The following is a 22,375-nucleotide window of genomic DNA, read 5'->3' on the forward strand; positions in this document are numbered from 1 at the left end:
CTTAAGCTGCAAATCAGTATATTAGAATGATTTCTGAAGGATCATGTGACACTGAAGACTGGAGTAATGAAGCTGAAAATTCAGCTTTGCATCACAATTACATTGTAAAATGTATTTAAATTATTTTCAATTGTAATATTTCGTAATATTATTTTTATAATTTTACTATATTTTTGTTTGATCTATAAATGCAGCCTTGGTGAGCTTCACAGACTTCTTTCAAAAACACACACACAAAAAAACTTACCGACCCCAAACTTTTGAATGGTGTGATAAAATATAATTGAATAATGAATGGTAATCATGAATTTAATAATAATAAATAAATGATTCACTCACTCGTTATTAATTTTAACATTCATTATTTAAAGGGTTAGTTCACCTAAAAAATGAAAATTCTGTCATTAATTACTATTAATTAAAAAACTTCGTTCATCTTCGGAACACAATTTAAGAAAACGCATCATCACGCCGGATCTGGGTCAGCGGCGCCACACGCTCGCGTCATGATACTGTTGTGAACGCGCGTCCACAAGTGACACAATAGAGAAGAAAATGTGGAATAAAGTCGTTATTTTTGTTTTCTTAAATTGTGTTCCGAAGATGAACGAAGGTCTTACGGGTTTGGAACAACACGAGGGTGAGTAATTAATGACAGAATTTTCATTTTTGGGTGAACTAACCCTTTAATGTTAAAACAAAGTGCCTTGAGTTTGCAAGTCATGTTTCGATTAAGTTTGATTTATGCCACAACAAGCTGCTGTTGATTAAACGGTCAGAAGTTATTTAAATGTGTAACAAATTCAATTAATAGCAATGACTTTGATATATTATATTTGTAAATAATTTTATTTTAGATGGATGAATAAAATAAAGCATTTTTCACAAATTAATATGTAGCTTAATTATCAATATGACAACTCATCCATATTGTTGCCATATTGTCTTTACTGAAGGCATCATCTTCTATACTGTGATGTGTGTTTGTTATAATCATGGGAATTAGTGCTTGTGATGTCATTGTAATGGGATCGTCTCAGTAACTCACCATGGCAGCAGCATTCTGGCTGGCTTGGTGCTGCGCCGCCTTTATCCGGGCCTGTAAGTGAGCCGGAGGGTGAAAGTACTTGCATTTGTCACGGGTGCATCGGCCCTTGATGTAATCCATGCAAACAATGACGGAGTTCTCGCTGCCGTCCACCATGGCGGCTTCCATTGGGTGGGCATAGCGGCAGTCGTTCTCCCCGCGTGTGCAGTTTCCCCGCTGGAATTCTCGACACACCTGGGAGCAGGACAACAGAGATTTACTATCACCCATTAGTCACGTTAAAAAGCACGCTTTGTGACAGTCATTTCAATTCTTATCATGACACAATAGCATTATAAACTAGATTTTTACATTTGGTAAAAGAAGTGTGACCCTTGCCCAATTCTATGTTGAATGAATGGTTGCCAGGATGTTTCTATTAGGGTTATATATTCTTTTAGCATGCTGCTTTGTAGTTGCTAGGGTGTTTGTTAGGTGTTTGCTCATTGGCCCAGGTCAAAATACGCCCAGCCCCAAGTCTACATCATATTCTGGCCTAGATACTGTTGTGAACGCGCGTCCACAAGTGACACAATAGAGAAGAAAATGTGGAATAAAGTCGTTATTTTTGTTTTCTTAAATTGTGTTCCGAAGATGAACGAAGGTCTTACGGGTTTGGAACAACACGAGGGTGAGTAATTAATGACAGAATTTTCATTTTTGGGTGAACTAACCCTTTAATGTTAAAACAAAGTGCCTTGAGTTTGCAAGTCATGTTTCGATTAAGTTTGATTTATGCCACAACAAGCTGCTGTTGATTAAACGGTCAGAAGTTATTTAAATGTGTAACAAATTCAATTAATAGCAATGACTTTGATATATTATATTTGTAAATAATTTTATTTTAGATGGATGAATAAAATAAAGCATTTTTCACAAATTAATATGTAGCTTAATTATCAATATGACAACTCATCCATATTGTTGCCATATTGTCTTTACTGAAGGCATCATCTTCTATACTGTGATGTGTGTTTGTTATAATCATGGGAATTAGTGCTTGTGATGTCATTGTAATGGGATCGTCTCAGTAACTCACCATGGCAGCAGCATTCTGGCTGGCTTGGTGCTGCGCCGCCTTTATCCGGGCCTGTAAGTGAGCCGGAGGGTGAAAGTACTTGCATTTGTCACGGGTGCATCGGCCCTTGATGTAATCCATGCAAACAATGACGGAGTTCTCGCTGCCGTCCACCATGGCGGCTTCCATTGGGTGGGCATAGCGGCAGTCGTTCTCCCCGCGTGTGCAGTTCCCCCGCTGGAATTCTCGACACACCTGAGAGCAGGACAGCAGAGATTCACTACCACCCATTAGTCACGCTGAAAATCACACTTAGTGACAGTCATTTCAATTCTTATCATGACACAATAGCATTATAAACTAGATTTTTACATTTGGTAAAAGAAGTGTGACCCTTGCCCAATTCTATGTTGAATGAATGGTTGCCAGGATGTTTCTATTAGGGTTATATATTCTTTTAGCATGCTGCTTTGTAGTTGCTAGGGTGTTTGTTAGGTGTTTGCTCATTGGCCCAGGTCAAAATACGCCCAGCCCCAAGTCTACATCATATTCTGGCCTATATTTTTGACTCATTCAATGCAAGTCTATAGTATTTTTGGTAACACTTTACAATAACAGTATATGAATAATCATAATACTAATATCTAAATTAAATATAAAAAACTAATCTTTACTATGACATGAGTCATATGAATTCATGTGTGAATAATGACCACCTTGACTATATGTTAGTTCATATTTGTTAAAGTATTCGGATAAGACTTCACACATGAATTCATATGACTCATGTTGTAGTTAAGATTAGTTCATCAAGATTAGTTCAACTCATCAACAGTTTATATTAAAATAATATTTTATTTAGGTATAGGATTATCAATGTACTGTTATTGTAAAGTGTTACCGGATTGGTTCACCATTTGCGCTTGTTTTATCGCCAAACATGGTCTAACTATGGGTCTGAAGTCTGATGACTAAAAGCCGGAATACACTTCATGACTTTCACACAGATTTTTGCCCTGATTGGCAGTCTGGACGAGTCAGCGATAGATGCCAAAAGTCAGTCCCCGGACTGCAGATTTTGGGCAGTCAGATGACAGATTTCACACAAAATTGCATCGTGCACGACGGGCACAGATTTCTTTTAGCTTCAGACAATGATTCCATACAGTCTGAGGATATCAAGCATGTTTGATATTATGAGCTGATTTAAGAACAGATACTGATTTCATTTGTTATGTGACTTAAAAGGGGTCATGAACTTCGAAATCAAAATTCCCTTGATCTTTTGATATATAAGAGGTCATTGTGCTATAAAAATATTCTGTACGTTTTAGAACTCAAACTTTCTTGTTAGTCTAAAAACAGCTTATTCCGAAGCCAATCTGCCAAAACAACGCGTTTTGGAATATGCCACTTTATGTTGTAACAGTGTGGCTAAACACCGCCTCAAAGAAGATCAATGCCTGATTCTACATCACTGCCTGTTTAGCCCCGCCCACTCATTTGTGCACATAATAGGTAAATGACAAGAGTGCCAAATGTAGGTCTACGCAGAAACCAAACGATAAACTTTATTTGATGAACTTTATTTTTAATGAAGATCCAGCCCACGTCAGTTAGAACTCTTTTGTTTTGTCTTTGGTTCACTTCATTTTACCGCGGATTCATTTACAAACAAAGCACAATTCGACGCAGGATTTTCAGAAAGATTGAAACTAAAAGGAGATGCTGTGCCAGCTATATTGGATCATGAGTGTGAGTAACTGTTTTCATTACATGATCACTATTGCTTTGTCTGTTAAAGAGATCATTTGATATGTACTGAGAATTTAAGTGTTTTCTAGGAAGGCTGTAGGCTGTATATAACATATACAACTGTCAGCCAATCATGGCAGTGTGCGTTTACTTCCGAGTAACAATCTACATTCTGCCACGCCTTTTCAAACTGAGTTCTGATGAGGGGGGTCAAAACAGGACAGATGATAGCCCATTACTTCTAAATTATGATGTTTTTAATGTAAAAATCTTGATAACATTATAAGTTGGCCTTAGAGAACAGTAGAAAATAATAAAACGGCAGTTCATGACCCCTTTAAGCAATGAGGCACATTTCTGCACGAGTTTGTTGCATTTTGAATAACTTGAAAAGACTGGTAGTCTGTGATCCTCAGTTGTTTAGTGTACGATGTGTAGTTTTTCTCTATAAACACTATGCACATGTATGTGACGCCTAGTGTTTAAAAATCTGTTCCTAAAAGTCGTGTAGTGTATTCCAACCTTTAGAAAAGTGACCGCACACAATTTGACGTGTTTTTAAGTCTGTAGCACAAATGGTTTAGAATGAGTTACATGCCGAATACATGTTTAGCAAGATATTACTAGAGACAGAGCAAGTTGTTCACTGTGTTTAACACCTCAAGCTTGTCTGTGCGAACATGCTTCTGCATTGAATTTCCGTTGCCCATGGCGATGCCGGTGGGGCTCCCCGGGACCAGCACGGGGGCGCTGTGCAGAAGCTCGGGCATGAGACTGATGCCCGGGCTCATGTGGCTCAGGTACGGGCTGAAAGCCATGCTCGGACTGTTGGCCAAGGAAGGCGTTACTGGGAACGAGGTCTGGATGAGAGACACAAAGACAACAAGGGATAATAAAGCAAAGTTTTCAAGCCAAGAGAAACGGTCGTGATGTTGTTGGTTATTAAAATGGGATCTCACTATGGGCTGCAGCTGAGCTCCAGGCAGCATGAACTGCATCTGCTGGGCCAGCATGGCGGCTGCGGTCTTCTGCTGGATCAGGTTGTTCCTGCCGTTTATCTCCAGCTGGGTCTTGAGATGAGGCGGAGGATGCAGGTACTTACAGTTATCACGTGTACAGCGTCCCTTAGAGGGGTTGAAGAGGGAGACACAGAGAGAGACAGAGAGATGAATTACACACTGAATCTCAGCTACTAAAAGATAAGGGCTCCGTGATTGAGAGAATAAATTAAACAGGAATCCCTAGACAGTCAAGCGTACCGATTCCAACTTTCCACTACAATAGAAACATCAAATGAAAAGAAAACAGCATAATCTCAGGAGTGCTGGAAGGTCTGAATTTCATACGATCAGAGGAAACGGCAAAACGACAGCACCGGGACACGGGCGGAAAAATTTTCACTACCTCCAAATGAATTGACAGTGACAGCTTTCTCTTTCTGTCTGTCTATTCGCATCAACAATCTGCCTGTCTGTGTGGCTGACAGATTATAGAGCCCTTGTGGCTGCTGTATATGCTCATACTACATATGGGTCGGATATATAGCATTATGTTTATCACCCAGCTGTCCGGGCAACATGTTGAACGGCGAGCAGCAGACACGGTTAAATACACACAGACAAACTCAATGAACCCATGGAGCAACGCCACTTGCTCTGCAATGCATAAGGTAGTGTAATAACCCAATAGGGAAAGATGTCATTCCATCAGTCCAGCAGTTACATATTTCTGCTGATGGTCTGTTGATAAACCGTCTCTATTTCCCTTAACACACCTTTCTTTTGTTCCTTTAGACAATTTTATTCCTTTTTCAGGTCAAGGAGCTCTTGGGGGATAGAGAGGTTTTTTCCCCCTCATTTAAACTCTGTTTTAATGGCTAAATTAAAAAATATATATATTAATTAAAAAGCATGACTAATTAATTGAAATCATGAAACTTGCAGAATTTAACAGCAATTTATTAAAAGTTTAACAAAAATTACATTTTTAAGGCCCAATGTAATACATTTTATTTTTTTCTCAAATTCAGGTTTATTTTTACCAAATGCTGTTTTCCATTAATTTTCTGGATTCCATTTTAACGGTTTCATTAAATTTTAATAATCAAAAGCATCTCTAATTAATTAACCAAACCGGAAACTGTGCATTGGCGCCATTCATTCATACAGAGACGCAGAACATGCAGTATTCATATTTCAATTGTATTTTTTCAGCTTAATATTCACAGACACTAGTCCATATCCGTGACATTCCGCCTTATACACAAATTTCATTTTTATGACTGTATTCTGGGATTCTGTTTGCGTTTTCCGCCTCGCAGAAAACATAGGGCCCTACTAGGGAATGGTCACAATGGTTGATTAATCGTTTAAAATGCAAAAGTAATGTCTGCACACTGATATAACTGCTCCGTAAAAAAAAATTTTATTGCAACGTTTCGACCATCAGGTCTTCATCAGGCACGGTGCATTTTTGATTAATCGATTAGCCATCAAACTTAAAGGGTTAGTTCACCCAAAAATGAAAATTCTGTCATTAATTAATACTTTCTTGCGCACAAAAAGTATTCTCGTAGCTTCGTAAAATTGTGGTTGAACCCCTGATGTCACATGAACTATTTTACCGATGTCCTTGCTACATTTCTGTGCGTTGATCGTGGTAATATCATTGCTGTCTATGAGAGGGTCAGAGAGCTCTCAGATTCCATCAAAATAACTTAATTTGTGTTCCGAAGATGAACGAAGGTCTTGCGGGTTTGAAACGACATGAGGGTGATCAATTAATTACATAATTTTCATTTTTGGGTGAACTATCCCTTAAAAGCTTAAATGATCTAGACTGGTTTTAATAGTTAAATAGTTTAATAAGTACAGTGATTAGGAAAAGTCAGTCACTGATGACATCTGCTAAAAAAAGAACGGTGACAGTTTGAGAGTTAGAGTGAGATATATTTTGATAAAAATGAAAAACAAATGATTTTGATAGATTAAACACACATGTTCTTTCTTAAAGGGACAGTGCATGCAAAAATAAAAATTCTATCATCATTTAGTCTCCTTAATGTTTTTCTTTATGAACACGAAAGACATGACCTGCTTCTCTTTTATACTCAATGATAATAAATGGTGTCTAAGGTAATAAAGCAAGATTTATATTCAGGTCTATCTTTTAGTCTGCTCCACACAGAAAGCTATCATACGGAATAGAGTGTGCAAGTTATGTAGACTACTTATATGGTAATTCATTTTGGGGCTTGACAGCTCGTCCACATTCACTTTGACTGCATGGAAAAGAGCCGCTTGGACTCTGCTAAACATCTCCTTTTGTGTTTTACAAAAGCAATAAAATCTTACAGGTTTGAAATGACATGAAAGTGAATAAATGATGGCAAAACGTTAGTTTCATTTAACATTAAAGGGGTCATATGATGCGATTTCAATTTTTCCTTTCTCTTTGGAGTGTTACAAGCTCTTGGTGCATAAAGAAGATCTGTACAGATTTAATGTAGACAATTTATTCTAAAAGAAGATTTGTACTCCTTATGCAACTCTTCAGTGCTCACAAAAAACTGCACTGAATGTCTTCCTTTAATGCATTTATATCTTTGAGGGAGGAAGAGCTAAAACACATCTAAATGCTTCACACTGCTCTTGTAGACGTCATCTGCCTGATTGCCTGGAGAGTTACGACTATCTGTGTCAGCAAGCATGCAAAAGCAACAATGACTTGGATTTGCTGTTAAAACTTCTCATTCTTTTTTGGGGGGGTTGGATAATTTTTACTTATGTCATCGCAGCTTTAATGGGTTGTTGGGCTCACAAACCGAATTGAGCTGCTTATCAAGGAGGGCATGGTTCCAACAGAATGGAATCCCAACGCATTCCAAATGGAATTTGCGGAAACACTAAATCTCAGTGGCATCTGTGCAATGCTAACTGTTCAGACGGAATGTCAAAGTGTCACTCCATATGACTCAGATCTGTAACTGTCCACCAGCTACAGCAATTTAAACACTTGCCTGTGTCTTCAGCAGCCTCAGGGCAGCTTTTAACAGTGATGAAGTCCTAACAAAATTTGAAGTGAGCGAGTGTGGGGGTGTCTCCTTGCTGACCAGTGTGATGTGGTGCACTTAATGGAGATGAAAGTGGGTGTCTGGAGTGTCAGCATGCAGGGACAGTGTGATCAATGTGTGCTGTCGAGGACTTGGAGATGGTCCACCATACAACTGCTGCATCATTCAATGCAACTCCCACACATGCCGCTCCATACGTCATCTAGTCACATGTAGCCAGACCTTTGACTAAATGGCATAAAGTCTGGTCCACACTGCAGCCGGTTCTGGCCAAGAACTGCCTAATAAAGCGAGCAGAGTTGGAGCGTTTCTCTATAATAAAGATTACATTTACTGCAAACACTGTGATAGTGTTTTTTAAGTACAACATGACAATAAGCAATGTTCATCCGTCTTCCCAGCATCATCCCATCTGAGAATCTGAAAATCTCACCTCATCTCATCTCATGTTATGCACTGGATCCACACTGTTTGGTATCATTTAACTTCAATTTAAAGTCTAATGTCCAAACATTTGAATATTGTATATACACAAACTTTGTTGTTAAATGTATTAAATAATTATTTAATCAAATTAAATGCATACTAAACTTAGTTTAAATGTAGCAAAATATAGTGGATTGAAATTAATTTGTAATTATATGCTACATTTCAAAAGTCTAGGGTTTTTTATTTAAATTTATTATTTTATTTTTTTTTACATTTTTTAATATATCTTATGCTCATTAAGGATGTGTTTATTTAAAATAGAGTAAAATCAGTAATGTTGTGAAATATTATCACAATTTATAGAACTGTTTTCTGGTTTAATATATTTTAAAATATTATTTATTCCTGTGACGGCAAAGCTGAATTTGTAGTAGTCGTTACTCCAATTTTCAGTAGGGATGCACCCGAAATGAAACTTCTTGACTGAAGCCGAAACCGAACAAAACGAAACACTGGGCCGAAGGCCAAATACCAAACACATTTTGTTTTGCGTATTCCCCCCATGTATTATGCCAATTTTTTCACCACTGCATAAAATAAATAAAAAATTTACATTACAAAACAACAATTTAAAAATATTTACTTAACACTGAACATTTTTTAACATTCTAGCAAACATTATACCAACAAAGCACAATTTAACTTAAAATTAAGTTTCTTAAGCCATTTCTGAGACCCCCTTCTTGAATAAGGCATGTATTTTTACTGTACAAATAAAAGTAGCACTGCTGAGCAGAAGAGACTTCTTTTAAAAACATTGGAAAATATTACAGATCCCAATTTGAACACTTTGTGAATGTTATAATAAATGTGTTAATAGAGCTGTTATAAGTACTATTATCATTATTATTGTTTTATTTTCTTATTTTATTTTACAGAATAGTAAAATTACAATACTAACATTTATTAATGTTGATGGACTTCTTGCTTTTTCTCAGCTTTTATTTTGACGGAAACCCACCGGAAGACCTCAGTGCACCTTTTTGTTGACAACAGCAGATTTATAAATGATTCTCAATACAAATTTGGGAAGATGTTTGTCACATGTATCGCATTGTTACATGCCTTGTAAAAATTCATTAAAATGTTACTGAGCAATTAACAAGTAACACTGTTTCAGCGCAGATTTTCCTCATGCATTGTTTATTTAACCCTGGCTAACGAGTTCGTGCGAATTTGTGCGTGTATTAGAAAACATAACATTCTGCAGTTTATTAATTGTTTAAGGCCATTTTGCGATTTCAATACTCATACAGTAACCAGCAACGAGGACATACGATGCAGAGCAAAACAGTCTCTTGCTGTCGGTGCTTGAAATTATTTTTGTGTCTTTCTCGGACAGTTTTAAATGCTTCCACTCTGCCGACGTGTTTGCTGCATTAGTGCACGCCTCTATTTGATCGCGTCATGCATGACATGAATTTATTCGGCCTTTTCGCTTATTCAAATAATTTTGGTTGCCTAACATTCGGTGCATCCCTAGTCTTCAGTGTCACATGATCCTTCAGAAGTTGTTCATGCCGATTTGATAATATAGAGAAATGCTGCTTAATACTTTTAATGGAAACAGAATAGCGTTTCTTTGAAATATAAATGTTTTGTAACAAAAAATATCTTCACTGTCACTTTTGATCAATTTAATCCTTGTTGAATAAAAGTATACTTTTATTCTTAAATCTTACCCTAAATGTTTAAAATGGTAGTGTTATTACCATATTTATGTAACTTTATTAAACTACCATTAGAAACATGTAAATGTTTTAAAATTGTAAATAAATTTTAAATAATGTATTAAAAGAATATACAAAACAATTATCCATTTTTTTCCAAATGCATTTGGCTGTAATAATGTTAGCAATTAATTATTTACTTGATGGCAGATTTGAAATGACAATTACGACAATATATACATTTCTACAATGTACGAACATTTAAACCGAAAACACACACAAGAAAACTGCTGTAGTGGCTAATGGGACGGTCGGTGGGTGTGCCGTCTGAGGTTGATGCCATACACAACGACACATTGCTACAAATCTTCTTAATAAAACAATCACAGGCACGTGCATGCAGAGATGTCACAGATATGTGCAACATTGTTAATTGTGTGCCCTGACACTCATACGACGCTTTCACACACTGACATTGAGAGCAATTGCATCAGCGGCATGTGTTGTGGGAGTGTGTGGGTAATGAGCAGACCGTCTCAAAGGAGGAGCAGACAGGTGATCCTGCCAAAGCACACATGAGAAGCAGCCTCACAGCCAAGCTTTAACATTCTGGAAGACAGTAAGAACACGCCGCTCATTTCAATAGTACACAGCGAAACAAAAAAACACGGGTCGTCACCACAGAGAGATGCGGGAAATATGCTGAGGGCTCTGACAGCGTCCCCACGAGCAGAAAAATGCGAGAGATAAAAAGCTGTAAGTCATGTCATGTAGGATGGACTAGGTCAGGGATCTCCTTTGAGTAGTCATGGTAACACACCCGGCAACCGAGAGTAAGTTTTGCCTCATACTGTCTCCTCACTACTGATTGGCCAGAGAGAAAGAAAGGGAGAGAGAGGAAGAAAAAGAGAGAAGGCACAAATGAAGAAAGCAGACTGCATATCTGATTAAACTACAATATCCTTTGATTAAAATCACTGAATCTTTTCATGGTGAATCTCCATGTACAAAAAGCAAATTCTTAAAGAGGTATATTCCCCAGAATTTTATTTTTCCTTTCCGGATTGTCAACTACCAATCTTAGTGCCCCAAAACAACAATGTTTTTCATTTAAAATTTTTAACGTCGTTTAAAGGCGCACTCAGTCATTTTTGTTTACTGGTGGTTTTCTAGGACTTGTAGCAAGAGGAACCACTAAGCAAGTAGCATTTAACTGGTCATGTGATTTCAACATGACGGCCCCCATAAGACAACCCACTCCACGTATAATATAGTCTCAGCCTGCATACGGCACACCCGACTTTCTGAAGAAACACTTCAGAAGTTTCAGAAGTTTCAAAGTTGTCATCTGATTGGTTGAATTCTACAGGATTTCCGGTAGACGTGTGTGTCGCGTTTTTTAACATTCAGCCTGGAAACAAAGATGCCATGGCACCAAACCCGCTCATGGAAGGAGAAAGACGTTGTGTTTACAACTGTAACAATGAGAGCTTACCAGGATCAACTTAACGCAGGATTTACAAAGTATGTGAAATATGTAAAGTTCGCAGCATAGACTCTTTACAATTTTATACTCAGCTCTGTTATTGTGGGGACATTTCTACGCCCCTAAACATGACGCGGCACAAAACTAAATGTGGATGCTTGGATGCTTTACCTGTCAGTCATATGGCCTCTTGGGCGGGCCTTGGCCATTCAAAGCAGCCAAGGTTCCCAGACCTTCTGCTGTCAGACTATGCAAGACTATGTATTATAATTAGGGATGCACCGATTATCGGGCCCGATACTGAGCTCCTGTACTCGTACTCGTTAAAATGCCCCGATACCAAACGCCGATACCACACAGCATGTGATAAGTGACATATTCAGACAATGAAACACCGACAATAGAACAACAGACAGCAGAATGGAGTTATTAGAGATTAAGGATGTCTACGAAGTATATGTATGCAATGAATATAATGTTAAGCATTCAGTATTAACGCCTGTATAGCTGATGTGCACGAGTTGATAAGCAAAGCGCGCTGAGTGGATTGAGCGCACGGCGGCGCAGATGCGCGAGCTTGTCGAGTGAATATACCTTTCTCACAGACATCACTGGAAAGTTTGTAGTTCGGTCGGATACGTTAAAAACAAGTAAAACAATGCACAAATTACTTAACGGTAGAGAGAGAGAGAGAGAGAGAGAGATAGAGAGAGAGAGAGTGCAATTCTGAGTGGTTCCCTGCATTATTACAGCAAAGCGCGTGATTACAGTACTAAGCCGCTGCAATGGAGCAGCTCTAATGCTATTAAATTAAAGATGATGTACCACAGAGCAAAAAATGAACAGTGAAAGTAACAAAAACTTGTAAAAACTAACATTATACATACTCTTTTGGTTTCTGTACCCAATATTTAAAAAATGTACAAATGCAATAAAAATATTGGTATCGGTACTCTGTATCGGCAAGTACCAAAAATAAAAGTATCGGTATCGGGCGAGTACTGGAAAAAGTGGTATCGGTGCATCCCTAATAATAATACTTAGCGTTTATTAGACAAGTGGAGTTTGTCTGATGTAAGGGTTGTATCATTTAAAATGTTTTAGAAAGGATTATTATTTTATAAAATAAAGGATCACAGGGATGCTGGAGTCTATCCCGCCATTTGAAATGATGATGTTAATGTTTTTGTGATGTTAATGTGAATGGACATATGCAACTGTTCAAAATTTTGGGGTCAGTGAGATCATTTTTTAAAAAGAAATTAATATTTTATTTATGCATTAAATTGATCAAACGTGACAGTATAGACATTTTGTTACAAACAATTTCCATTTTCAAAATAAATTGAACTTTCTATTCATGAAGGAATCCTAAAAAATGTAGCACTGTTCCCATTAAAAAATATTAAGCATTACAAATGTTTGCATCAGTAGTAATATAATAAGAAATGTGTACTGAGCAGTAAATCAGTATATTAGAATGATCTCTGAAGGATCATGTGACACTGAAGACTGGAGTTATGATCCTGAGAATTCAGCTTTGTCATCACAGAAATAAATGACATTTTAAAATATATTCAAATAGAAAGCAGTTACTTTTAGTTGTAAAAATATTTCAAATATTACTGTTTTTACTGTATAAAATGAAAGCAGTTTTGGTAAGCATAAAGAGACTTCTTTCAAAAACATTTAAAATGCGACCCCACACATTTGAACAGTAGTGCACTTTAATATTCACATGGTACATCAATTCTGTTATTGCAAAAGGGCTAAAAGTATCCTGTTTTCCATGATATGTCCCCATTAAACGTACTTCCTGGAACAGTGTCTCTCAGTGTCCATTTAGTTGTCCTATTTCCTAAAAATAGCTTTTCAACTCATGTTCATGTGAATTAGACGCCGCCAATGACAGTACCTGCTGATTTAGTTTTTCAGACAGAAGCCTGTGCCAGCACCAGTACTACATCAATAACCGAATCACATTTACATAGACCATCTGACTGCCTAATTCATGCATCTCTGATACTTTTTCAAGCAAACCAAACCAGATTAATGGTCAATGAACAGCAAAAACGCAAGAGCAGGGGCTGGTGGAAGGAAGTACACAGTAGCAGCCATTAGGGGACGTCGATAAATTAGCAGAGATGTGGAGCTGTGGAGGGGCGCAGAGGAAAGAGAGGCCTGGGGGGATGAGATTGGGTCTGGAGATACATGTTGAAGATATTTTAACATAAAAAAAAAAAAGTATGATCATGACTGAAGGGGGCTGCACTTAACACTTGAGATATTACACAAGATATACATAAATGTTAAAGGGGTCATAGGATGCAGAATTCACTTTTACATGTTATTTGTTCATGAATCTTTGCAAATTGCCTTTCCTAATAATGTGCTAGTTAGCAAGTTCCGCAGCAAAATGGGGCTAAAGTTAACAGTCTCTGTTAAAAGTCAGAGATCTGCTCATCACCCCATGGAAGAGAGGGGCGGGGTGAGCAGTTGCTCATTAGCAATTAAAGGGACATGCACCGAAACGGCTCGCTGTGAACAGAGCTGTTTTTGACAAGGTAAAAAGGGTGTTGTTTTACACTACCATTGAGAAATTTTAACCAAAGTATGTTATAGACTTTTCACTGAGACCCTAAAGAATCATATTAACTTGTGGAAAATGGGCATTCGGTTTTTCTTGTGTGTGAAAGTCTTAATATTTTTTCTAAAAAAAATGCCACTTAAAGTCACCAAGAAAACAAAATGGACAATTCTTATGTTTTATGGAATATTGAAGTGTTTGATATAAATTATTTATCCATGCACATCATTTCATGCACTTTTTTTTTACAGTATGTGCACTTACGTGTACTTACAGTGTAATACAAGGTAACTAAATGGTTAAGATTCAGTTTAGGGGTTGGTTCAGGGTTAGTACCTAGTTATTGCCCAGTTATTACTATAAGTAAACAGTATGTACATGCGGAACAGCATTGTAAAATAAAGTGCTACCTATCATATTTTATTCATGTGTTAGAAAACAACAACAATCCAATCAATTTGATTGGAACAGACCAAATCAAGTTCCACCCTACGCTTTTTCTTGTTCAAGAACCCTTTTCACTCAGATTTGTCACAATAAAGGAGAAAAGACGATCATAATTTCCGTTTCATGCCGACTTTAAGCACACCTCTCCTTAGCACTTCAGCAGGCACCATTAAAACTCCTCAGAGACACACACATACAAACATCACAAAGGATTTCTCTCATTTATTTTCCTCTAGCTTTATTTGATCTCCCTCCCTCTCTCAGTCATAACAGCAATCTAACCCTGAGTTTTGATTTAGTGACGGCTGGCTGCGTTTACTGTTCTGATAAAAACAATCAAACAATTGGATGAGCAAGTAATCTACACAGGTCACTGGCGCCCAGTGCTAACAACTGTAACACGGTTCAGAGGGATTACTGTATCCAGTCAGTCGGCGCTGTTGCTAGGCCTCATGTAGCTTTCTCTCTCTCTCTCACTCCTCCTCCTCCTGAGCTCCCCCACACATGCTGCACACAGCCAAAAAATGGCCAAATAATACATTCTAGCTCAATAAAGGAGGAGACAGCTGCTGCACTCAGACAGAGAGGACCTTGTCTAGCTCTTTAGCTGCACATAAACACATACGCAGAGACATAAACACACAAACACATCTGCTGTGATCATAGCTCAATGCTCAGCGCCACGGTTAATGTGAGCCCTGATTGAGCCACAGTCCAGAGTGCTGCTGCTTTCTGAGATTAACATTGACAAATCAGAATATAAAAGGTACAACAAATGTGAGCTTATAAATTGATAAAACACAAAAAATATCTTTATATTTATGACAAATCATCCAAAAGTGAAAATTCTGTCGTAATTTACTCATTGATGTTCAAATTCATTTAGAACGAGGGTCTCATTTAAATCTCATTTAAAACTCTGTTCACAATATTCACAAAAGAGATGTTATCTGATGTTCTGTTACTTTTCAAGCAATAACAATGAATGGGCACTGAGGACTGCAAGCTCCAAATGCATATAAAAACACCATAAATGCATCATAAAAGTAATTAATATGACTTGTGTGCCATATTTCAAGTTTTCTAATGCCGTACAATGGCTTTGTGGAAGAAACTAAATTAATTTAAAGTTTTTTAGATCCACTAATGACGTTCAATTCATTAATTAATCAGTCAGTTGAGTCAGATCTTTTCAATGAATCGGTCATTCATGAATCAGACTGACGTAGGTCCTACTCACTGCTCACCAAAGCTGCACTTACTTGATCAAAAATACTGTTAGTAATCTAGTTGAATATTATTACAATTTAAAGTAACTTTTCTATTTGAAAATATAATTTATTCCTGCTATGCAAAGCTAAATTTTCAGCATCACTGCAGACTTCCGTGTCACATGATCCTTCAGAAATCATTCTAATTAGCTGATTTGCTGCTTAATAAACATTTATCATTATGAATGTTGAAAACAAGTGTGCTACTAAATATTTGCATGATATATATTTTTCAGCATTTTTTAAGAATAGAAAGTTCAAAAGAACAAGATTTATTGGGAACAGAAATCTTTTGTAACATACTGTAAATGTATGTACTGTAACTTTTGATGCATCTCTGTCAAATAAAAGTAATCATTTAAAAAAAAAAAAAACGTACTGACCAAACTTTTAATGGTAGTATATATGAAGTCACTTTTTGACGCATCAAAGCTTCAGTTCCCATTCTTTATAACTGCATGGCATAAAAAGGTAAATTCCAGTAAATTCTTTAAAATTCCTCCTTTTGAGTTCCACAGAAGAAAATCATAAAAGTTGAGTGACATGAGGGGTTAATGATAATGGAATTTTTTTCACGTGAACTGTTCCTGTTCCCTCTAAAATGACTTTATCATGCTTCCAAAGAAAAGTAGTATTTAAACACAAAAATACCAAAAATGACCATGGATGGTTTTGTAGATAACCCCATGGCATTAGCATGTTTTTTGGGATATACCATAAAACACTGCCAAAATTCATTGGTAGTCAATCAATATGCTTTTGTCAATGACATATTCGTAAACTTTGACATTTGCTATCCCTAACCTCATCTTGAACATTTGTTGACCGTCCCATAGTGCCATCACAGTACTTTTTTATCATAATTGACCAATCCATGACCAGAGGTTGCAGTGTCTTAGGTTGAATCTGACAGAAAAAACTACATTCTAAGGCTGAGAAAGATTACTACTCAGCAAAACAGCCTGGAGGTGTTAGTGATATCTGACAAAATGACCAAACATCATGTGTGAATAATGAAATCTGTAGTAAAACATCAAATGTGACCCTGGACCACAAAACCAGTCATAAGGGTCAATTTTTCGAAATTGAGATTCATACATCATCTGAAAGCTGAATAAATAAGCTATCCTATTGTTAGGATAGGACAATATTTGGCCGAGATACAACTATTTGAAAATCTGGAATCTGCTCTAATGGTTAATATATCATAGTGCAATAGTAAAACAAACTCAAGTGTCTGCGTGCACATGCATCCGGGTTACCTTGAGTGAGTCGAAACAGGCGATGACGCGGCCGTTCTCCACGTGGCAGGTGCGAGAGGGGTGAGCGAACTTGCATTCGGTGTCCGAACGTGAGCAGGTTCCTCGCTGGAACTCTCTGCACACCTCCAGTGTCAGCCACTTGGTGTCGCGACCCATGGTCACATTGACGGCCATGGCGGTCCCTCGGCGAGCGGTGGGTGAGCGGAGGGCTGGGGTGGGGCAGCCAGGCGTGATGAAGCACAAAAGCTGCAAAATATGAGCACAGTGGCAAGGAGATCCTCAGACTACCAGTCTAGAAATGAAAACCAAACTCTCTTATGGACAGGAAGGGGGCATAGTCTGCTGATCAGCCAGTGAGGAAGTAAAACGAGAATATGAGATCAGTTTAAAGTCAGGTAGGGAGAGCGATGAATCGAGCGTGCTGAGGTGGAGTAGGTCAATGTGACATGCTGCGTTGCATCTTCGGCTGCGGTCCAGGAAAACGAGGCATTAAAAGTAGAGTAGAGCGGCACTTTGTATTTGTCTGCAGTGGTCGCCCCACTGTCTAGACTCACCCTCCGGAGCTCTGGGTTTAAAATAACCCTCTTGCATTGATGTAAAATGGACTTTCTCTAAATTTAGGCTTCTGAAACCCCCTGCCCTGTTGCCATAGGCACAGCAGTCCCTAAAGATACTCGCATGTCTGGGTCACCAGGGATGGAGAGACTGCAGAAGTGAAGGGAGAGACACTTTGAGAACCCAAAAGGGAAACTAATCGACTGGCGTCCTTGTATTAAAAGGTGAAATGGCGAGCAGGCGGAGCTGGAATCGAGGAACAGGCAAATGGGTTGATTGACTGTCAGGGTGAAATATAGCCCAAGTCAAGGCCAAGCGCGCACACACACGCGCACGCGCACAAGTCAGCGGAGAAGAGAGCGCTCCGAAGCGGACACAGAGAAGGGCTTCCGCAGCATCCAGATGAGGCACTTTATGGTGATGCGAGACTTCTTTCACTTGAATCGCTTTCTCATCCCTCCTGCTCTCCCTGCGTCCCTTTCATCGCACTGTGACGTGTCCTCGCACACTTCTAAGAGAGTCCTTTGCGGCAGGAGACCTGTCTTTGCGAAAAAACACAAAAACAAAAGCAACAAAACTCAGTTAAAACAGCTTGTCCCGTTCGAAACACTTACAAGCGATAAAACACAAGCGACAAAAGTTCAAAACAACAAAGGAAATGCCTAAAGCTGCAGCTGTTTATGTTGCAAACCTGTAACTGGGGAATACAGAGGTGAGCGACAAACAGAGATAGGCTGAAAGCGCATGGCAGAAAGCGCGAGTGAGAGAGTGCAAGAGAGGTAGAGGAGGAGTGCAGATGGGAGGCAGGCAGCAATGCAAAGGAAAGGGCAGGCTGTGTCTTGATTAAGAGATACAGGGAGGGAGGGAAAAGAGGGAGGAGGCAGGAAAAGGGACACAGAGAGAGAGAGCGCGGACACATGGGAGACAGCAACGTCACTTTACGACTCTGGCGAGACAAAGTCAGCTCAAAACAAAACAGTGAGGCCATAAACTACGCGCCGATCGCATGCTCCCAGAGTTCAGGATCTAAACGTGGCTTCTATGATTGAAAAAGGAAGTAGGGCAGCCGACAGGAAGGGCAAATCCCCATAGCTGCAGCTGCTGAGCACGGAACACTGCAACAGCCAATCAGCAGCTGCGAAGCAACCGGGCAATGTGGATCGGCCAATCAGGAGGAGCCTAATATATCGATCGTTAGTCTCCCCACCCTCTTTGTCATTGCATTGCTCCTTGGCTGAATCCGAAGGAGAGTGGCTCTCTAGCTTTCCCGGAGAGTTATCAAGGTACAGGCGATCACAGGCGGGAAAAGAAAGGAGAAGTGAATGGATGGTTATCGCATTCGTTCTACACGGGAAGGTGTGTGGGGTGGAGATGTGAAACACAGGGGGCGGTGCCACAGGGGGATGTGAGTGGGTGTCTTGGGTGGGTCTGACAGCTGATATGCCGTCCCTTGAGAGAGAGGGAGACAGTACAGTGAAGAATAATCAATGGCGTGATGACCAAGCACACTTGAACCGATGCGGGAGGGAGGGATGGATAAACGAATAAAAGGACAGGAAAATGAAAACAAATAAAGCAGAGGTGAACAAGCAGACAGTGAGGGGATTAGAGGAGAGGTTAAGGCAGATAATATCTGTCCCCGTGTCTCACAGCGACAGACACAGACGGAGGAGGCGGCAGGTGGAAGGGGTGGGGGGGATTGGTGAGCGCGTGATCGGAGCACGCAGACAGACGGTCCAGAAGGAGAGCAATGCGGTGAGGGAGATCGGGAGAGAAAATGAGGGAGAGAAGATGGTAATTGAATTAATGACACCCTCCTCCAAATACAAGAACAAAGGCACTAAACCAGCGCAACCTAACACCGCGCAAAGCAGAAAGTAGGTTTTACAGCAGGCTGACGTGTGCACCCTCCCCCAATATCAGCCCTACAGTAAGATCGATGAAGACGCTCCCCCCCGGGAACGCGGACCTGCATTGAGCTGTTCGTCAGCACTGAAGTTAGCACATCTCTGTCTCAGAGCAGAGCAGCACTGTACCTCAGCCACACCTGCTTCCTGCACACAAAGCGAAAGCCCAATTATCTCATTTATATGTAGGCAGGTGAACGGAGAGGTGATCCGTGAAGAGAACATGTGGCCGTGACGTCAGCCGCTGCGTCTGAGTCCCTCCGCAGACGCCGCTATTACCCTAATGTGTAGTACAAGCGTCGCCCGCCCAATGACTGCTAATCCCCTCCTGAGATGATAATCATCGTTTTTTCCAAAATTGGATGATTTTTATCTTCACGGCTTGTAGAGCTAACGATCACACACTGTCCGAGACAATGGGACCGGTTATAAATAGATGTCTCGAACTGATTTCCCAGTGTGATTAAGTAAATTATTAATGCAAAGTGGACCGACGAAACACAACCTGACTAGTTGGTGTACGTCTGACCTAGTTATTACAAGCTGTAGTTACTGTACAGGCATAAAAGCAGATAACGCTAGAAGAAAGGTATATTGTTTCATCTAGAAGGATGGCTGAATGAAAAGTGAAAAAGCAAAGCACTTTGAAAGTAGCTTGCCAAGTTCACTTATAACTGGTTAAAGTACAGCCAAGATATTTTATTGAAAAGGTAGTTATTTACACTAGAAGTGACTAAAAACAAGCTAAGTACAATCTAGTTAAAGGGGTCATATGATGCTTTTTTAAAGATCATTATTTGGTGTATTTGGTGTAACAGAATATGTTGACATGCTTTAATGTTCAAAAAACACATAATTTTTCAAATACTGTACATTATTGTAGGTCCTATATGCCCCGCCTCTCTCAAACGCTTCGTTTTCTACAAAGCCCCCTCCTTGGTGCAAACTAATTGATTGGGGAAGTCCAGCATACATCACCAGATAAAAGTCTGTCAGTTCACAGGAAGATTGATTTATGACATCTTAATTAAAAATTACAATGTCAAATTTTTTAAAGAAACGTGCATGGATGAATTGTTCACAATGAGATCTGTAGCATGCATTTAGAAAACAGGTAGGGTGAATTTTCATTTTAAGCCAACTTTAATTATTGATGCCCATTTCCACCATTTTTAAAATTGAAAAATACATTATTTTAATTTGAAGTGATCATTAGATAGGTAAAGGTAATCTAAACTTAAAAATAGGGGAAATTAGCATTTACAATTAAAATGCAATATCAGCCAATACCAATATAAAAAAAAAAACTCATGCACCCCCAACATTTTACTCTAATAAAGAAATGCAATGATACCAGGGACTGTAATCAGTTTATTTATGGTTTCATAAACCATCTGAACGATGCAAGAATCAGAATTTTAATTCCCTCAGCTTGCTCAGGCTGAGCATGCAATACACGATGACATTAAAAACAGCAATGCAGCGTTTTTAATGCACGTATTGGAAAAACTAGCTTGTTAATGGAAAAGCCACACTATTTTGAAAAGAGCTACTAACACACTACTGAAAAATTTACAGGCTAGATTAGACACAGCAAAACTTGCACTAAACCTGGAAAGAGAAGAGAGAAAAAAATGGTAGAAAAATCTCTGAAAACCAGACTTAAGAGAGAATTAATATCTCTAATGCACAGACAAGAAGACAAATAACCTTGTGCTCAATGCTAATAACATCAGCTATATGTAGTACAATTGTTATACAGGCTAGTGTAAGTGCTGGTTGTGTTTACTTTGATGTTCTACAGCAGGAAGGTGGCTGGGCGGAGGATATACAGCACGGCATACATGTGTGCGTGTTTCTGGCGCAGATCTACAAAGGAGGCTGTAAATATCAGAAGTGTGGAGGTGGCGAGTGTGTGGGATTTTTTTTTCTTCTGTAATGTGAAATATATTAACAAGAGTTAAATGGATTATTGTAAAAGAAAGAAATGTGTAGGCTGTGGACTTTCCACTGGTTTTTGTTTGGTTGGAGGCTGATCTGAATGCAAGCTTGCAATCGATTGTAAGAAAGGTGCAAACTAATTGATTGGGGAAGTCCAGCATACATCACCAGATAAAAGTCTGTCAGTTCACAGGAAGATTGATTTATGACATCTTAATTAAAAATTACAATGTCAAATTTTTTAAAGAAACGTGCATGGATGAATTGTTCACAATGAGATCTGTAGCATGCATTTAGAAAACAGGTAGGGTGAATTTTCATTTTAAGCCAACTTTAATTATTGATGCCCATTTCCACCATTTTTAAAATTGAAAAATACATTATTTTAATTTGAAGTGATCATTAGATAGGTAAAGGTAATCTAAACTTAAAAATAGGGGAAATTAGCATTTACAATTAAAATGCAATATCAGCCAATACCAATATAAAAAAAAAAACTCATGCACCCCCAACATTTTACTCTAATAAAGAAATGCAATGATACCAGGGACTGTAATCAGTTTATTTATGGTTTCATAAACCATCTGAACGATGCAAGAATCAGAATTTTAATTCCCTCAGCTTGCTCAGGCTGAGCATGCAATACACGATGACATTAAAAACAGCAATGCAGCGTTTTTAATGCACGTATTGGAAAAACTAGCTTGTTAATGGAAAAGCCACACTATTTTGAAAAGAGCTACTAACACACTACTGAAAAATTTACAGGCTAGATTAGACACAGCAAAACTTGCACTAAACCTGGAAAGAGAAGAGAGAAAAAAATGG

At 38.7% G+C, this 22,375-nt stretch overlaps 1 protein-coding gene across 21 annotated transcripts in view; it reads right to left on the minus strand.

Moving 5' to 3' along the window:
* Positions 1-22,375, minus strand: part of LOC107707252 (muscleblind-like protein 3) — a 63,045-nt gene that overhangs the window by 22,987 nt on the left and 17,683 nt on the right. For 10 of the 21 annotated variants that reach the window (XM_016511233.1, XM_016511232.1, XM_016511231.1 and 7 more), the window contains exons 2-4: positions 17,145-18,237; positions 4,520-4,984; positions 2,127-2,360 (exon numbers count right to left, since the gene is read on the minus strand). In XM_016511233.1, the coding sequence (XP_016366719.1) occupies positions 2,127-2,360; positions 4,520-4,984; positions 17,145-17,318 (873 nt within the window). In that variant the 5' untranslated portion in view covers positions 17,319-18,237. Of the gene's footprint in view, positions 1-1,048; positions 1,283-2,126; positions 2,361-4,519; positions 4,985-17,144; positions 18,242-18,390; positions 19,469-22,375 lie in introns of those variants that run through there. The other 11 variants (XM_016511240.1, XM_016511228.1, XM_016511236.1 and 8 more) reach the window with 5 other exon arrangements.

Source organism: Sinocyclocheilus rhinocerous, unplaced genomic scaffold (genome assembly GCF_001515625.1).
Source record: "Sinocyclocheilus rhinocerous isolate Xijiao unplaced genomic scaffold, SAMN03320098_v1.1 scaffold174, whole genome shotgun sequence".
Lineage (NCBI taxonomy): Eukaryota > Metazoa > Chordata > Actinopteri > Cypriniformes > Cyprinidae > Sinocyclocheilus > Sinocyclocheilus rhinocerous.